At 35.0% G+C, this 18997-nt stretch overlaps 1 protein-coding gene across 7 annotated transcripts in view; it reads left to right on the forward strand.

Moving 5' to 3' along the window:
• The window catches only part of LOC124537485 (guanine nucleotide-releasing factor 2), a 41465-nt gene that overhangs the window by 5297 nt on the left and 17171 nt on the right, over positions 1-18997 (forward strand). Inside the window, exons 1-7 of one of the 7 annotated variants that reach the window (XM_047114351.1) lie at positions 4591-5057; positions 5244-6295; positions 14139-14307; positions 16569-16677; positions 16856-16964; positions 17468-17782; positions 18169-18310. In XM_047114351.1, the coding sequence (XP_046970307.1) occupies positions 5641-6295; positions 14139-14307; positions 16569-16677; positions 16856-16964; positions 17468-17782; positions 18169-18310 (1499 nt within the window). In that variant the 5' untranslated portion in view covers positions 4591-5057; positions 5244-5640. Of the gene's footprint in view, positions 1-4590; positions 6296-14138; positions 14308-14877; positions 15417-16568; positions 16678-16855; positions 16965-17467; positions 17783-18168; positions 18311-18997 lie in introns of those variants that run through there. The other 6 variants (XM_047114358.1, XM_047114383.1, XM_047114375.1 and 3 more) reach the window with 6 other exon arrangements.

Here is an 18997-nt window from a genome sequence, read left to right on the forward strand (position 1 = left end):
TGGTAATGTAAAAGAAAATATTAAATAAACAAAATATATTTGTATAATATGCTTAGAATCCTAAGTTACAAGTAATCATTTACAATGACCCGACGTGCCGTTCGGGCTATTCGAATGCCATAAAGTTCTATTCCGAAGATCCGTTATAGGGAACCAATTCGTACTCGGTACAAGTCGTTATTTCCTCAATTACCTTAAGCTATTCACATGGAACTGTTTACACAAACGTTTGTTTGCATGTTACGATGTACTCATGCGTGGATCTTGATTTATAGACTTATTGCGACAGGTGCTAGATTACTTTACCTTGACTCCATCGGTAGCAAAAGCACCGTCGTCGATCGTCGTATTTACTAACGAAAGTGAATGGCAAAACGAGTCCTTTAAATCTAGTTTCTAATTATCCTCAACTTATTGATATCAAACGCGAGCAATGAATGACACTTGATACGGTTAATGTTTTGATTAATCTGCTCACAGCTCTAATGTCGACACAGTCGAATGATTTTGTATTATAACGACCTTATATCTAATTGCTGAGGTCGTTACGCTATTTGATGGGTTGTTTTGCGTGAATCAATGATTTCGTAACGCATAAAATAAGATGTTAATCTCATGATGTGGGATTTACACCAATTTATATTTAATCTTATGTAATGACTAAAATTAGTATCTCATTTAGTAGAGAAATCTTTATGTAATAATAAAAATGCAACTCTAGGCATCAGCTAAGTCTGATCGTTGTTAAATGTCGAAGCAAATCGATTAATTGGTTATTACGATACCTAAAATACTTAATAATTGCTTAGTGCTTTGCTTAACCATGCGCTTAAGCAATTATCTTAACTTATATATTATGAGATACTTTACAGGAGTAGCTGCGCCGCGTGGTTTTATCCGAATTGAATGTTATTGTTCCGTCTCTAGTGTGCCTTTGTGTGATATTATATAGTCTATAACATTTCTTAATAAATGGACTATTTGACGCAAATATTTTCCTATCTGATTAATAGAAACTGGGATTAGCGCGTACAAACAAACAATCTCTTCATCAATATATAACCGTATGGAGATTGGTTAATTACTTTATGTTATCTCAAACGATGACTAAAACTTGATATTTATTTTAATGGATTGTCTCATTAGAATTGTTTTTCAAACATTGAAGTCATTTGTTTTTATGTTTACTTACGGATAATTGGCAATAATAAATAAAATTCGTAAACTTCCCACATATAACAATTTACCTGTCCTATTACTGAGATACACTTGGAGAATATTCCAATACAACTGCAAATCCAATCCGGATACACCGTCTCAAGATTTCGAAGATGTTTTCTCTTACTTCCTTGCAAAATATTAATTATAAATTCAAAGTTTAGAACATGAATAACGCATAGACTCTTCCATGTATTTTAATCATTGACTGTGGTCTTCGGTCAACTATGCGTTCTGTATGCTGGGCGACCCTGGCTCGTCCAATTTAAGTATGAATATTCTATTGCATAACTTGTAATATTCGTAGATTAATAGTATAGTTCATAGGCTAAATGTTTTTTAATGGAGATCATTTTGAATTACGAGATTTTTCCAGTTTTTTTTGTTAGATTAGTACTATTAAAGTTTTCGAGTTATTTGCAAAAATTGAGATCCCATTTTCATTCTATCTTTAATTCTTGACATACAATGTGAAACTGCTTTTAACTTTTGCAACTGTTATGTGCAGGTGTGTAATTTTCGCACATTTTTCTAATCGTCATTCAACATCCAAAGTGCAATTTGTCACACGTATTTCACTAACAGTATCAAGAATCGCCGTTTTTAAACTAGTTACTAAACTATAATTGTTGTTTTTTTTTTGTTTCTCAGGTTGAGATTTAGATAGACCTTCACACATGTTCTCTTCCTGTTATTGATAAGCTTAATGACATGCATTGTTAACTGAACGTGAGAGGTGAACTGTGAAATAATCACCGATTGCTTCATAGCTTCGTCTTTATATTACTATCTGTCGTCCGATGTTTCCCCGTTCAATTTCTAGTACCTGCTTGCTTGATCTAGTATCTAAATATGGTATCCGATTGCTATTCTTGTGCCTTAAAACTTGATACATGCCAATTTGATCGACGACAATCGGTAACGTTGAGATGTGAAAGTCAGACACACAAACAGACTCGCTTTCACATTCATAATATTAGTAACCATTATACAATCATTAATAATATTGGATCATACAAGTTTTCGTCGTCATCGGTTTGTCTTTACGTAATTTTTTAAATTATTTTTTCTTATATTGCTGGACTGGCAGTTACGTGATACATGATACCTTTGTATCTGCTCATCGCTGTATCGCCTGTATCTAACTCAAGGTTTGAAGTAATTCGCTATCATTAGGAGTCGTGATGGGTCTTCTGTCACCGCTATGTTGAGTAAAGCATGATGAATGTCTTTCGTAATGATGTAACTAGTTATTTTATTGTTTTACGCAATACCTTAATGATTACACGTCGAATAATTGAAAGATGCCCTGCTATAATGGTTGGGCGAGCTAAGTAGAAGGCTAGGAGTAATACGATCCCGTTAGATTAGGTATCGCGATCGGGCTAGTTTATTGGAAAGTGAGTTGCTTGGACCGTGGCCGGTGGCCGAGCAAACGTTTGTGTGAGTTTCCTGCACTTGCTAGAAAAAGTATTAATCGATATATATTTATTGCTTTATTTATTCGCGTGTAACTCTCTTTTTAAATTTAAACATCCAATAAAAATTACTCAATAAAAGTTTAATATGGAAGTCGATCCACAGTCGTCTATTTTTGTAGTAGATCATCGAGTTTTGGAAATTTTTAAATATAATTACTAAAAATATGTACTTTGATTCCTAGTTTGTAATAAATATTTATTAGTTAAATCAATTTAAAATTAAATTATATATAAATATTTTTATGTTTATTATTTTCAAATAGAAAAGTTTCTATAAAGTTTTCCTTACTAGATACATTAATTAATTAATATACAATATTACTTGAACATTGAAATTTAACCATTCAATTTATTAATCGTAACTCGACGAAATACTATTAAGGATGAATATTATAAAGGGACAAGTAGGGCCATTGTCAGTAACAGTTATTGAGCTTTATATACAATATTTTATACTTAATATAGTACAGATTTTTCTTCGTGTAATAGAATTAGGAAAAACGAGGAATTGGTAATAAAATGTAAAAATAAAATCGTATTATCATTCTAATGTTAGTTTTTGTTTTACTAGTTTAGGTGTAGGGGATTTAGGTTAATATGACCGAATAATAATACCATTCAAAATACTAACACACTTCAGCTACAAGTTCAAGAGTGGCTTTTATTATTTGCTATAACGTCTCATTCGAATAGCTTTACCGTATGACGAATTTGTGAAGATAATTTGTCATCGTGATATCTATAATAATATTATACATACGACAGTAACTATCTGCAACCTCACGATTAAACCAGCTGAACCGATTTAGATGAAATTTGGTATGGAGATGATTTGATTAGTACATAGGCTATTTTGTAAATTCACTCCTTGAAGGGAGGTCAAACGTTTGTGTACTATAGGCAATAGTTTTAAAAAAAAATCGCCCGACTAAAGTTGAAAGTTCAGCAGTTCTTATATATAACCTCTTTGAACTTTTTACGTTACTTAGTTCATTTGTATTTTTTTTTAAATAAGTTTATTCGTATATATTCGTGACTTACATATAAAATGACAAATTCCATTTCTTCGCCCTTAATTTGAAATTTCCTACAACCCCTTTTATAGGGGATGCTTACGATATATAATATAAATCTATGTTTAAAATGTCACCTTCCTAGACTCGGTATTTTTGACTGTTTATTAATAGTCAGTCAACGGAAAAACATTTCATAAGTATAAATTTAATTCAAATCATTACATGAACATTTATTTATATGTTTTTCACATAATAATGATATTCATGATGTTAAAACTTGCAATTTGTAATCTTGATGATTTTTCAGCTTTATTTAATTAAGTTGCGTGTTAATACGGTTACAATTGCCTTGCGTGTAACCCTGGCGGTCTGGTAATGGTCAAGTGACACAGATCTTTGGCACGCTTCTATTTCAATTATTATTTACGTTTATCGTAGTATAAAAGAATTAATCGTTTAGTATATTATTCAATTTAAATTTAGATTGATTTTGATTAATATTCAGGTAATAGGATAAAATATGAGATTTTTTATGTTGCGTTCGAAAAATATTTATAAAATTGCTATAATAAATTGTTTTTTACGACACACGTTTCTTATACTTACAAAAGAGCGCAATCACGCTATCACGTAGTTAGCAATGCACGGCGTGTTGTGCAAAATAACTGCAAATCTACACACCATGTTTCAGAATTATATATTTTATCACCGGCCGCTGTAATATTCTCAATCAGTTAAAATAACAGTTAAGTGTAAGGAGCGGGAGAACTTACGTGTATTAGATAACAGATATTAACTATCGTATATTATCGTAATACCAGCGTTTGTGAGGACAGGTGCGCCGACGCGGGCGCAGTCGCGGAGATGCATGGATCTAGCACTTTCACTCTCGTTGGTGCGACAGCAGCGGCCCAGGGGCAGCCGGCGCAGTGCCGTCGCGCCGCTGCTGTCGGCCGCACCACCCGCACCGTTCTCTGCCGCGTATCTCGTTAGCCGATCCGCCATTCGACATCCTGTGTCAATATTATGCTCTGCTGCCCATTACCTCGCCTACTCGTTGCTCTGCTGAATATCGAGATCTGGTTGTGAAAAAACGTTAACTATTTTTAGAATAGGTATTTTATAAAGACGGCGTGCTTACACGAAATTATCTCAGTGCGAGACGGTCTACACAGTGGATTTTCGTAACTTACGGCAACATGTGTAATGAGTGTTTGTTAAGTGGGGACTTTTCGCTATATTATTTATGACATACCTACAAGTCGAGTGATTGAGTGAAGTTTAAAATTGCCGTTTGTATTTGCAGAGAAAGTAGCCAATTCCATCGTCTAGTGTTCCTTTTGTAAATATGTTTTATGACATAACAGTGTAGCTTTCTAGAGTTTTGAAATGACAAATTAACCCATAAAATGTGGATTCATAATGGCGTTTCTATTATACCGTAATTTTAAATATTTTCCGTATTTTTAATTAATTAAATTTACTATCAAATATTTTTAATTAAATTAGTTAAATTTACATTGCCAAGGTCCTCCATGCATATTGGACAGATGTCGGTAAAAGATCGAGCGATGCGCACATAAAGCTTGTTGCGACGCTAACTGTAAATAAATAATGACCTAATTGTACCTTACGTCTTCGCTATTTCGGTTCCTGAATGATCGCTATTAGCTGATCTGATTTTGAATGTCAAGCAGTGTCCCACAACACCTTGCGACGATAGTGTAGTATTTCATCAATATTCAGAGGAGAAACTTGTTGAGAGTGTAGTGCGTACTTTCGAAGATTTCTAAGGGCACTCCCTTTCTCTATAACCGCAAATATCTAATTACAAAGCTTTTCCATTACTTCAATTAAAGGAAAATGTGATAATAACGTTATTCTATAAATAAATATTACTCCGCATATGATTTGGAAAGGTCACTATGTATTGTGCCAAGATGCCTCATTACGATGAGAGTTTTATCCACGACGATAATCAGAACCAGAGAAGAAATAAACGGAGCTACCATGTTTACAAGACAGGATTACACCCTCTGGGTTTCCTTGAATCTAATGATGTAATACACGCTATAGAAGAAAGAGGAACTTCTGTAATAAAACGGAATATTATGAATATTAAGCATCGCAGTAACAGATATAAACCAGAGTCATTCGCGTCTCAAGCTGTGATTGTAACGAAATGTAAAAAGCCCGACATATTAGTGAGCCACTATCCGCGCATCAGTACCTTCGATCCGCGGAAATATGATATACGTAACAATAATATTCCGCAGCTAACGCCATGCAAGAGCTTCGATAATTTGACATTGAAAAAGGGTAAGAAGGATTCTATAAAAGATAAGATAAGAAATGGAACCAGTCTCCAAAATTTGTTGCACGATGAGAGTTTGAAACATTTCGTGTCGCCAGTTGAAGATTGTAAAACTACTCGTAAGGGAGATGTGAGAAATTCCTATTCTGTAGTGGAAGCTCGCCGGAGACCTGTGCAACGCCGCTTTTCGCGGACCACTGCGGTTCCGGGTGTCGGTGTTTATCGGAAAATATGTGGAGACGCGGTCGCTTATAATCATTTGAACGGTATGTTTAGATTATTTCAAAATGTTTTTACGATCGCACATACGTGTTGTTTTATATGGTTCTTTTGTAAGTCAGTGGTTGTGCTGGTACTCAAAATGCCTCTAAAAATCCGATTATCATAATTTAGTATACTCTTGAATTACGTATTTTAAAAGAAGCTTGTATGTTGAATGTCTAACAGTATTGATGTTACGCGCTAACCTCAAAAGCTACTTAAGTTTGCTTGGTACATTCTGCTCACATTTTCATTACTAAGAAATGTAAACATTGACAAAAACATATTTGATAATCAATTTGATACTGGTCTACATAAAAATATACAACTACTTAATTCGTCGATATTAAAATTAAACATCAGCTAGGCTGTCAATTAATCTTCAAAATGTATCTCTCGAAATTTCCGTTTATTCAAAATATATTTTTGGAAATTTTGAAACCATTATGACATGTATTATAGTCGTAGAGTTCTGCAACCGGCCTGTACCTTCTTCCGGTCTCTTAAATTTATTCTTTGTTAAATTGTAACTATTTTGTAAATTGCAATCAAGACTCCTCTTAAGTTTTCTGCACATCTACGCCTGGAGCTCTTCAAAATGAATACATAACGGATTTGTTATGTGCACCTATTGTCCCATAATCACTGGGACAAAAATTGGCTCGCGCTAATAATATATATAAGATATTCAGAATACATTTAAATCGCGATCTCATTTCCTTATACGAAACGGAAGAGAATGTGAAATGCTTTCGGTTTTTCTTACTCTTGTTGTATCGCAGAGCTGAGTACAACGAGGTAGTTGATATTGTATAATAAAACGTAAGATACGCGGGAACGGGGCATTGTGTATTTGTATCTATTGTTGTTGTAATGTTAAGGCCGTTGGAAAAAGTCGTTAATAGTATTCAAATATAGTTTTTCCTGACGAGTTTTATGTGCCATGACTTTGTGTGGAGAGATTGCAACAAGCTTAAGTTTTTGACTGTTCTGCGAGGCTTTTTTCAGTCTCCGCGAAAAAAATAAGCATTAGGTATTATCAATTTAAGTATTATTAAAAAAAGAAATTAAAAACAATACCAGGATTTGGAAATCGTATTTTTTGTATATAAAAGTAAATTAAACACATATAAAAGAGTCAATGCTGAGTTTTGCTCTATTAATACCTGGAGTATTTAATAATTTCCTCTTGTATGAGTAGATTATACACACCGAATCGGATGTATTTGGGTAGCTGTTAAGGTTTTATGAATGTAATGACTAGCCAAAAGTGTCTGTAAAAGTTAAGTAGGATGCGTATTATTGATCTTGTAAAATGATGATTCAAAAATAACTGGTAAAAGTTAAGGCTATCTTCAAGCTAAGTAGTAAAAGTAACGCGTATTTGAACACTCGTTTATATAAATAAGTTAAACTATTCCATAGCCGTTACTGCGTCTATATCATAACCATTATTCCTAATACGTTAATAATCGATGCACTATATTGAAGTTAATTCGTCATAATGACCTTTATAATACACCAGCTACCCACCCCGTCTGCGCATAGATCTGTACATTTTCAAAAAAGTATTTACAGTACACTTCCATCTTCTAAAATTATCAGTTTTTCTTTAGCATATTAAAACGCATCAACATCCGTTGCGTTATTTTAAAGATTTAATCATACATTTAAGCTTACAAACAGCGGTAAGCGACTTTGTTTTCTACTATGTAATGATGATACGTGTACATACTTAGTCTACTGTGTTGTGTAAATAGTAAGGCTAGATAAATGTTTTAAATCTTCTTCCACGTATGCGATAGCGTCTTTCGAGTCCTGTGTGTACGTGCATAAGTTTTTATATTATTCTGAGGTCGTTTGTATCTATTTATTATTAAAACGGTAATGTAATGTTAAATTCTTACAAATCGTGCCTAATCATTCGCCGTTATTTCTGACTTACATACCACATTTATAAGTAGACTATAAAGTTATTGTCTTTTACATATTTACTACCCTATTATTGTATGCAACATATTATTTTTAGACATTAGTCTTTTATTTTATAATAAGAAACTGTTTAGTCGAGGCGTAATATCTTGTTACCCCTTATGTATTTTTATTAAGCTCTCATGAATTATATTCATCTGGTTTTTGTTCTAATATTAATATAAAAGAACATGTCTGCTTGTTTTTGTCTGAATTGACACCATTCAAGTGTTACACACAATGCGATATAGTTACACACGGCTTATATTTCCAACTTCTACACCGCGCTGGCTATAGCGTGTCGTGATGTGTATAGCCTTCCTCAAATCGGCTATCTAACGCAAAAATATTATTCAAATCGGTATCTTAACTGGTAATATGAGATAAGCGCGTTCATACAAAATAATTCTTCCGCTGTGTATGTTTTTTTTTAAAGTAATAAAATAATCATATGCATATTTATTTACATCAGGACTATAAAGAGTATCGCGTTTTTTTTCTGAAATAAATTAGTGCCTACATGCACAATTTATATTCAAAGGAACGGTATTAAAATATTTTTGTCAAATAGACTTCTGTGTTAATATACAAAGACGAAAGAAAAATAACTACAAATCATAAAGCATTTCACGATGGTTGGAATGTCAGCGAGCGTGCATCTCTCCGTAAATCGCAATTCCCATTCTCTGGTAACCACCGCTCCTGTCACCAGTTTAGGCAACAAGATGTTCTTAAACCGTAAATGTTTTGTATTTTTGTTAAAAGACAGCTGAAGCAATGCAGTATCAGGAAACGTTTCAGTCTGGGGCTTTTTGTTAAAAAGGAACGCTATTGTGACTACAAAGGACATCGTAATAATTTAAAGTATACTTTAGTAAGACGAATTGCCTTGAGAAGTATTCAAATCGGGTATACTCGTTAATGTTATATTCCAAAATATTTAAGAGTAGTGTAGAGAGTCGAGGGGCGTACGCGGTAAGATAGAAATTTGTTAGCTTGTGTAGGTTTGAACACGCGTGGTCGTGTTGTGTAATACTAATTGTTCTACATTCTTATAAATCACTGATTAAAAATAAAAAATGAAACATTCAAGTTAGTGCGAAGACGAGCTAAGTATTATAACTAGTTTTGAAAAAGTTGTAACATGATTTCCAAACGCAGAGCTTATTGCTAAATATGAATACTAAGTGGTCTAAGGCCTAGTGCAGAATAGCGATTTATTGGTTGATTTTTGTTACATCTAATTTTATTTGTACTTACGTATCTATTGTGCGTACTGCTTAATGTATTTCAAAATAATGACAGTATGTTTTATTTTTTTTAAATGATATGTAAAAATAAATGACTTAGTGTGAGTTCTCCGCTTTAGTTTTTGTTTATGATATGTATGACGCACTCGAGCCCAGGAAGCGGGCATGACCCGGCGTCCGTCCGGCGCGGGACGGTGCGGTGTCCTCCTCCACACTAGCGTAGCCTGTCTCAGTCGTCACGCGGCGCGGCTTGGGCGCGTCCTGCTGTCGCCTTCGCGTGTATTTTTAAACTCGACCGTCATTGATAAAACTGTGTTTACTTATCCTCCAACGCGTCTCATAATAAGTCTTGGAAGATATTTCGTTATTTACAAAGAAGTGAGTGTGATATAATCAGTTTTTGTACAAAGAAATGTATTGTGATCAACAAATACTCGCGTAATATACGTACGGGTTAAGTTGGTGATTAATTTACAATGTATTTATACGTATAAGGAAAATTTATTTGTGATTTTGACCTGCATATAATGTGGCATGGAAGACCTTGTTTGTTAAATATATTCTTCGAACGTAGCAACTTAATGGTCCACTTAAATGTATACTAAAACCTTGGGGGTAATCTCTACATTAAAGTCATTATTATCGAGAATACTATATATTATAACTAAAGATAGCAAGGGAGGCCAGGCAGAGAAAGGATGGGTGTGTCTGTCTCTAAATTAATTGAGTTTTTTAAGTGTTAAATAACCATAAAACAAAATGTGCATACATTCCAATAATGTAAATTTATTCTCATTTCAGTTCAGTTTATCCTTAAATTATTCCTTAAAAATATTCGATAAGGACATAGGAATAATACTGTGTACTTCGTATCGGAATTATTATTAAACCGTAGACTTGTTTATTAGAAGCATTACGTCAACAATGCACAGAACCAAAAACGTAGAGCCATTGTTACATAAACGAACTTTAAAATGATTGTAAATACAAACATCGTGTAACGAGATAAGAATAACAGATCTGTTGAATACGATCATTAGCTCACTATCTAATTATGATTTAACAAATAGACCGTATGATGACAAATAATTTCATTTGTACTTTATAGCTCTATATGTGGACCAAATGTAATTGCGGTATTTTTTATATAATTACAATATTAGCTTTTTATAATTGATACGTTAGTTAATTGTATTATAATGAGATTTTCGTGTATGCTGGCAATTTTTTTTTTGTATTTGGTCGGTTTCTGTGACATCTCTAATATTGTAAATGCGAAAGTAAGTTAGTCACGCTTTCTCGTCTTTACCACTCAACTATCATATGCATACATTGTTTTAGGGAAACAGAAATATCAAAATAAAAATAATATTTATTCAAGTAGGCCCATCAAAGCACTTTTGATACGTCATTTTACAGAGTTGAATTCAGGACATGGAGTACTTAACACCTATGTATATATGTATGTATAGTCGGATGAGAATTAGTGTAATAATAAATATTGTTTTGTTTCTTATTATCTCCTCAGTGAATAGCAAAGTCGTAATGCGTAATACGAGTTACCGTATAAGGTTTGGGTATTCTTTAAAGTTCGTTGTCTGCCTTGATTGTATGGCCTCGGCGTTGATTTGTTCTTGTTGAAATATGCGTCACGTCGTTTGAACAATGTTTAAATAAGGCATTTGGTTATTAAGTCTCTGTATTATGCTTATACTATAATGCATTTGTGTTTGTTTAAACATGTAAACAAATTCCTTTCATTATCTCGAATAGTAAACAGATTACTAGCATCGTAATAAATAACTTTAAGCTAGTACTGATAGATAGATGGATTTTGAAATTGGAATACCTGTGGAATAAGCGCTCTCGATTGGCCAGTTATTGGCGCGGGAGGATATATTAACCATTCCGTAGGTCGCCAATTTACCATAAATCTTAGGAACTATTAAATAATATCCCTCGTTCCCATAAGTGCCTTGGCTCATTCACCCCATAAACCGGAACACAACAGCACTAAGCAGAATAAGTGATGAGTGGGTGTTACCTGGCAGGCAGGCTTGCATACAATGATCAAATAAATTTCGATTATACTTGTCGGTTTCACATACTTATGGACCTGGGAAGTTGCTATATCAATTATTCCTGTTTATAGCTAATGCTACGCTCTTAAAACTTAATAAATATATTTTCTGTATTACTCAAACATCTAATGACTGGAAGTTTCTAAAAGTAGCTCGTTAAAGCAAATAAAGTATAATTTTATTAGTAATAGATATTATAATTTTGTTCCGGCTACTTCGTTAGATATGGTTAATTGGAAGTGATCGCGAAATTATCAATTACATAATTAAGTTACAATAATTGTGTCGTTGAGGAAATAAACGACACGTTAATGTTCTTTAACTTTAACATCAATAAAAAAAGTTTATTGATGAAATTAAAAGACAGTCCAGAAGTTAATTACTTAAATTCCAACCTGAATTCATTAAACTTTCAAGATAACATTTTTTGTTACGATGAAGAAATTAAGAGCTGTAGAGTAGGTAGAAAAAAGGAGGCAATATTAAGAGCCTCTTTTTTGGATTTATTTCTTAACTAATGAAAAATGAGTGTTCCGTAAATTGGTATTATGAGTTATATACGAACGATAAATTCCAATTCGTTCTAAAGGCCCTGCTGAAACGGGACAACACCGTGCTGAAAACGCGACGAATCCCTTACTTTTCCACCATACTTCAACTATTCGCCACAAAATTATTTCCAACTTTACATGAGGATGTTTTTAAAATTTATTGGAAATAAATCAATTCATATTAATCGACGAAGAAATCGAATTTTATTACGACCATTCAAAAATGTTTTATTTGTTTACGTCCTTGAATAAAAAATATTTTGTGTTAAATTTAAACGCGACATTTCGACGAATAGTACGGACGCAAATTTATAAAATTTTAAAAGTTAAATATGAATTTATTTTTTAATACTTGCTTTTTAATTTATGTTTGTTGTTTTAATGTAACTATTCATTGTTACGCTAACAAAGATTACTGCTAGATTAGATTATTCAGCTTTAAAGTATAAAATATAAGTATAAGTATAAAATTTGACGACCTCCATGGTCGAGTGGTGTGTACACCGGTTTTCATGGGTACGCCACTCTGAGGTCCCGGGTTCGATTCCCGGCCGAGTCGATGTAGATTACCATTAGTTTTCTATGTTGTCTTGGGTCTGGGTGTTTGTGGTACCGTCGTTACTTCTGATTTCCATAACACAAGTGCTTCAGCTACTTACATTGGGATCAGAGTAATGTATGTGATGTTGTCTCATATTTATTTATTATTTCTTTATTTATAAATGTAACTAACTTTGAAATGTTTTAAGAATCGGTTTGTAAAGCTGTTGGTCCTGCACTTGATTTCTTTCCGGTCGTATCGGATTTCCGTCCCATCGGCCTATGTAGAGTGAATAGAGAGCGCATCTGTGTGCGCACTCAATTACTCGCTATAATTACTTTTCCGCAGGTTACTAGACAGACATTTTTGTCTTTGGCCGCCGTGGCCAGAACTTGTAAACTACAGCCTGTAAATTCTTACTGCTGGGCTAAAGGCCTCCTCTCCCTTTGAGGAGAATGTTTGGAACATATTCCACCACGCTGTTCCAATGCGGATTGGTGGAATACACATGTGGCAGAATTTCTATGAAATTTGTCACATGCAGGTTTCCTCACGATGTTTTCCTTCACCTCTGAGCACGAGATGAATTATAAAGACAAATTAAGCACATGAAACAGCGGTGCTTGCCTGGTTTTGAACCCGCAATCATCGGTTAAGATGCAGGCGTAACCACTGGGCCATCTCGACTTTTCAGAACTTGTCACGTAGCATATAATGTTTAGTCCTAAACTAGTATGATAGCTCCCATGGCAATATAAATACCGTGATAGGATTGGATATGATAGTGCCGATTTTGTTGTATGTAATTTTAAATTTGTACAGTGAGCCTAGACAAAGCCACACGGCGATTGACGATTTCCTTTGTCAGATGATGCGTGAATTCGATTTATTACGTGATCAACAATTGACGCTTCACAATCGCATCGACAATTGCTGAATACACTCGTCTGGATTTTTTAACTAATAGACTTGTAGTCACGATAGTGAGAGACGGGCTAAGAATGTACTTCAACACCCTGGATTGTGTCTCGTAATAGACGAGGAATAGATAGCGATTATTATGCGAATCGATCGCAAAGTTGTTTTGATGGGTTCCCCAAATACGTATGACTATCCGTTCTGTGTGGGATATTCCGTAATTTTATTGGTAGCATATAGCAGTTACCCCGAGAATTATCCATTTACATGAAAATCGTCACGTATTACATGTTTGATGTTTCATAATGAAATTCCTGATTATTAATATTACATAAGTTATCCTTAAATTGTGTAGCCTGGAATTAAAACGTACGGTACAAAATACTCGGACATATTTAGGAGATCACATTTGGGCGTAGGAGAGAGGCCTTTGATTGTGATAAATATTTGAAGGATTTCTACTAAGGTCTCGTTATCCATAAATGAGATGGCTGTTAAGGTTGTCATCTACTTTAGTACTCTGTATATGGTTACAGATAACGAGGTTTGCGGTGAAGCGGGCTCGGGGCACCGCGGATCACTGCGCGGCGCCAATAAACTAGCGCGGCGCGCGCGCTCCTTCAAGGACGACCTACTCGAGCGCATCTCGAACATGCGTTCGCCTGCGCAGCCTCCCCATCCGCCGCATCTCGCCTCCAATATCAGGTCAGTACGTTATCTAGCGACTCGCGCGTCCGTTGACAGGGATTTGGTACAAGATGCAAGAACAAGCGGAATATATGGCCTATTTTAATTTCAGTCAAATTTAAATAGAAATCTCTCATTATCACTCACACTGAATATTACACACTCGGAATATTAGCCTGCATTTATGATGGCTATCAGTATTAATTGATCAATCATTCGATGCTTATACTACTGGAAAACACATTTGCTAATTTGAGTAATTTCAAATCGATTACTTTAATGTAGGTTTTAGATCAATGTATAAAAAGCTCACTGCAAATTAAACTACGTTTGCTACTGGGTACCTATTTAGTTAATGTATTTTAAAGAATAAAATGTATTGATAAATAACCACAGGTATCGAATGAAACTGATTATATATTACGCGTCGTTCGATATTTTGACAAGTAATTATTTCACTATCTTAAGGTTTGTATCTATTTGTCACTACAAAATGTTATCTTTCCAAGTTGTGTACATAGCAATGAAATCTTTACACCAGCTATTGCTTCTTATCTGTATTGATAATAGTCTTGCATATGCGTACATAACTCAGCTATCACACTGGCAGCTATTCAAGAAAGTGTCGCTCATTATAACAAGTTTATCTCGACTCTAAGGTCGAATTAAATGAAATATTGTTTGACCGAATACGAATATGATGTTAAAGTATTAATTATAGCCCTGTAAGGCATTGTGAAACTTATATTGTGATGTTTAATGCGTTTAATGTGGCGTTTATTGTGAGTCACGGACGGCTAGACTGTCGCTCGCATTAATGACATTGTCCGCTGAAATCTCATTAGTTCGGAACGTGCAATGTTAAGTGATTACATTTTAATGTCCGCGACCGGACCGTCAGTGGGTGAATTGTTTTATTTAGTGTGTCCGAGTGCTTATTTACTATCTGAGGTTATTTGAAAGTAAATTGCAGTGTGAATATAAAATCTAGTGTGATCGAGTGTCGTTACGGTTCAGATATTTTGTCGGTGTGTCTAAATGTCGAACGCGGTACGGTCGCCTGTCGGATTCTGGATTAACAAGCGTACGAGTAAGCTTCATCAACGTCTCGTCTACAATGGGAAACGGTACGGTTTTTAAGGTTCATAAAACATCGGATATCGTTTAAGCACTGAATAAGTTTTAACATGGTATAACGTTTGTTACAGTCGCATCATGATTGATAACGGTACAAGCTATATCTTTCGAAATGGCTCGTTATTCTTTTATTGTACGTTTCGATCGAGCTCGTGATCAAAGTTTGCAGGCTTGACCTTATTTTTTGTCTAGTGTGACCAATGAGTTATATTTTTCTTTATATATGAAGTCTACACTAGGTATACTGTCGTTAATATCATTATGTAATTTATTACTTTGTATCTTATATATTTTATAAAGTATATTGTTCACCAGTATTAAAATTATTTTAAGCATTTTAAGTTTCCTCTAATCAGTGAAAACGAGTTCATATGTTCTAAAAATGTTTTATCTATGAAAACAATTGTCAATATTTGTAAATGGATACAATAGGAACATCTAAACAACATGTGACAAAATGCAAATAAATTCACAAACGCACACGAGTGTCATTAGAGCTAATGTTATTTGTATGAATATGTATGTTTATTGTGCGTTAGTAAAATGAACCGGGACTTTGAATATCAAATACAGCTTAGCTTTGTTATTCGCGCAGTGCTGGCTTGCATATAAAGCAGTTTCTTTCGCAATACTAATATTCCAGTCGCCGCGAATTCGGGTGATATTTTTTATGTAACGGTGCCACTTAATAATTTTTATCGAATTGCCCAATTGCTAATTGTATACGCAGCGTCATGTCGCATAGTTACGCAGTTCGTTTTGAAAGCGGTCGTTCACGACAGCACTCCGTCATTAAGACTTATTTTGTTTGCAACTTTTAACGTTGAGTAAAACTGCTGAACAAGAGATTTCTATCTGCATTAGTCAAGGCCGGAAAACACATTACAACAATCTTGATGAATTTAAATTTGTATTCGCTAAAATCGACCGAACAAAACAAAAGATTTTTCGAATAATTATTTCGAGTAAAATGCTACGGTGCTCATTATGTCATGACGAGAGTGTATTCCAGCAAGAAGTAAACAATGTGGTTCCCACATTTAAGAACAAGTGTTTTAATAACGAAGTGTGAAAATATTCTATATGTTTGTGTCGTTTGTGTTAACATTTAAAATAATTGAAATTGTTTCATTGTTTTTCAGATCGCACTCCCCACTTAGTCCGAAGCCTCGGAACATGGGGGCCAAATCCGTCACGGCGGAGGAGGGTGAAATCACACCTGCCAAAGAACTCGAACGGCTAGTCAAAGAGGTAATATAATAGTTACAGACGAAATATATAAACTATACTAATTCACACATACAACATTTACACATATAAATAAATAAATATTATTTAAATGTGTCTTTCAAGGTAAACTAATATATCGTGGCCGTTAGTTCTTTATAATATGTGATTTGATTTGATGAAGGCATTGTATCGATTTCAGGTCACATTCGGTTTAAAACATTTCTCCGATGTCATCACAAAGAGGAAACTGGAAATGTTGCCGGACAACGGCACTATTGTTTTCGAATCGATCGCAAATATACACAAAGGTAAATTCATTATGCATTTTTTTTATCAACGCATGATCTTTTTTTGTGTTTTGTTTACACATACCCGAACACGGGGTATTGTATATGCGTCTGTGTGCGTATTGAAAATGTCCGTTTCACAGAAACTTTATTTTTTACTTTTGTTCATTTTATCGACTTATTTGGTGGTAGGGTTTTGTGCGAGCCCGCCTGGGTAGGTACCACCCACTCATCAGTTATTCTACCGCCAAATAACAGTAGTCAGTATTGTTGTGTTCCGGTTTGAAGGGTGAGTGAGCCAGTGTAACTACAGGCACAAGGGACATAACATATTAGTTCCCAAGGTTAGTGGCGCAGTGACGATGCAAGGAATAGTTAATATTTCTCACAGCGTCATTGTCTATGGGTGATGGTGACCACTTACCATCAGGTGGCCCATATGCTCGTCCGCCAACCTATACCATAAAAAAAAAAATCGAGGTCATCGAACCGATAATAAATCGTTTAAATCGATTCTGTTACAGCAATCAAACCATACTGCAGCCGGTCGCCGCAGCTCATGAGCGCAGTCAAGCGGTTGTGCACGGCTCTGGCGATGCTGATACGGCTCTGCGACGAAGTGACGGTGGTGAGCTTGCGGGCCGACGCCGACGACACGGAGATGGAGACGTCGACGGCGGCGCTGTCGCCGGAGCACGTGAGCTCGGTGGTGAAGGGCGTGACGGCGGCCGTGGAGGAGGTGGCGGGGCTGGCGCAGCAGCACATGGCGCGCCCCGCGCTGTCGCCGCGCCCCGCGCTCGTGTCGCCGCGCGCCTCCACGCAGCGCAACTCGCTGCCCGGTACGAACCCACGCCCCCCCGATACCTTATTCTATATAATAAACACTTCCTGAATTAGTAAGATTTCGTTACATGTTGTCATTTGAAAAGAACGGTAATTTTCATACATATTTATTACCGTTACCCACGAGAGACCGATACCTTATTCTATATAATAAACAGTTTCTGAATTAGTAAAATTTCGTTACATGTTGTCAATTGTAAAGAACAGTAATTTACATACATATTTAAGACCGTTTTTTATATCTATGTTAAGGTTTTAGAAAATTCAAACTATAAAGTTTAATATTCATTAGTTCCTCGTATGTTATATCTAAAAAATATATATTTACTTAAAAGTGGGTTCCATATTATTGGTCACTCATAATATATGTATTTGATTCCAGACATCCCCCTGACGCCCAAGGAGCTGTCGCTGCTGACGGGCGAGGCGGGCGCGGAGCCGAGCGGCGTGCGCGCGTCGCACTCGTCGGAGTCCATCCTCGACGCGCCGGACTCGCCGCCGCCCAAGCCCGCCAGGCCGAACCGGTCAGTCAATAATATAGCTATCGTATTTATACATTGGAGGCTAAAGCAGATGCAAATATTTGGAATTATCTATTTTTTTTTAATCTGTATCTTTTTTATTTTGACAGAATATTTGATAGAAAAAATAGTCACGAGAAACGATAGAGTATTTTGTTCGCCACATTGTATTATATTAATGTTACACTAGAAATTTTAATTTCAATAATATTTTTTTTTAAATGAAGTACATACTCTTACAAATTCCTTCTTAATGGAGTACACCATGGAGGGCCTCTGACACTGACAATTATGACGTGACAATTTTAAACATCTGGCAAAATTAATAATATAGTATAATTTCGATTATTACTCGTTTTAAATATAAACATGTATTTGATAATACAAGCAAAAGTTTACACAAGTTTTAATATTTAAATAGTTGATTGAAATAAAAAGTGATTAGGTAGTAATTCAAAAAAGTAGCTAAATGACATATTATAATATATAATTAAAACGCTAATATTTCTTTGGGGTAGAGCTTTTGGTAAACTCGCCCGCGTAAATACCAACTTCCTATCAGATAATCTATCGCCAAACAGTAATACTCGATGTTATTGTTTTGTGGTTATAAGGGATAATCCACAAGTATAACTGCAAGAAAAGGCAATATAAGGAATGATTAATGTACGGAAATATTCCGCGGTATTA

Source organism: Vanessa cardui, chromosome 2 (assembly GCF_905220365.1).
Source record: "Vanessa cardui chromosome 2, ilVanCard2.1, whole genome shotgun sequence".
Lineage (NCBI taxonomy): Eukaryota > Metazoa > Arthropoda > Insecta > Lepidoptera > Nymphalidae > Vanessa > Vanessa cardui.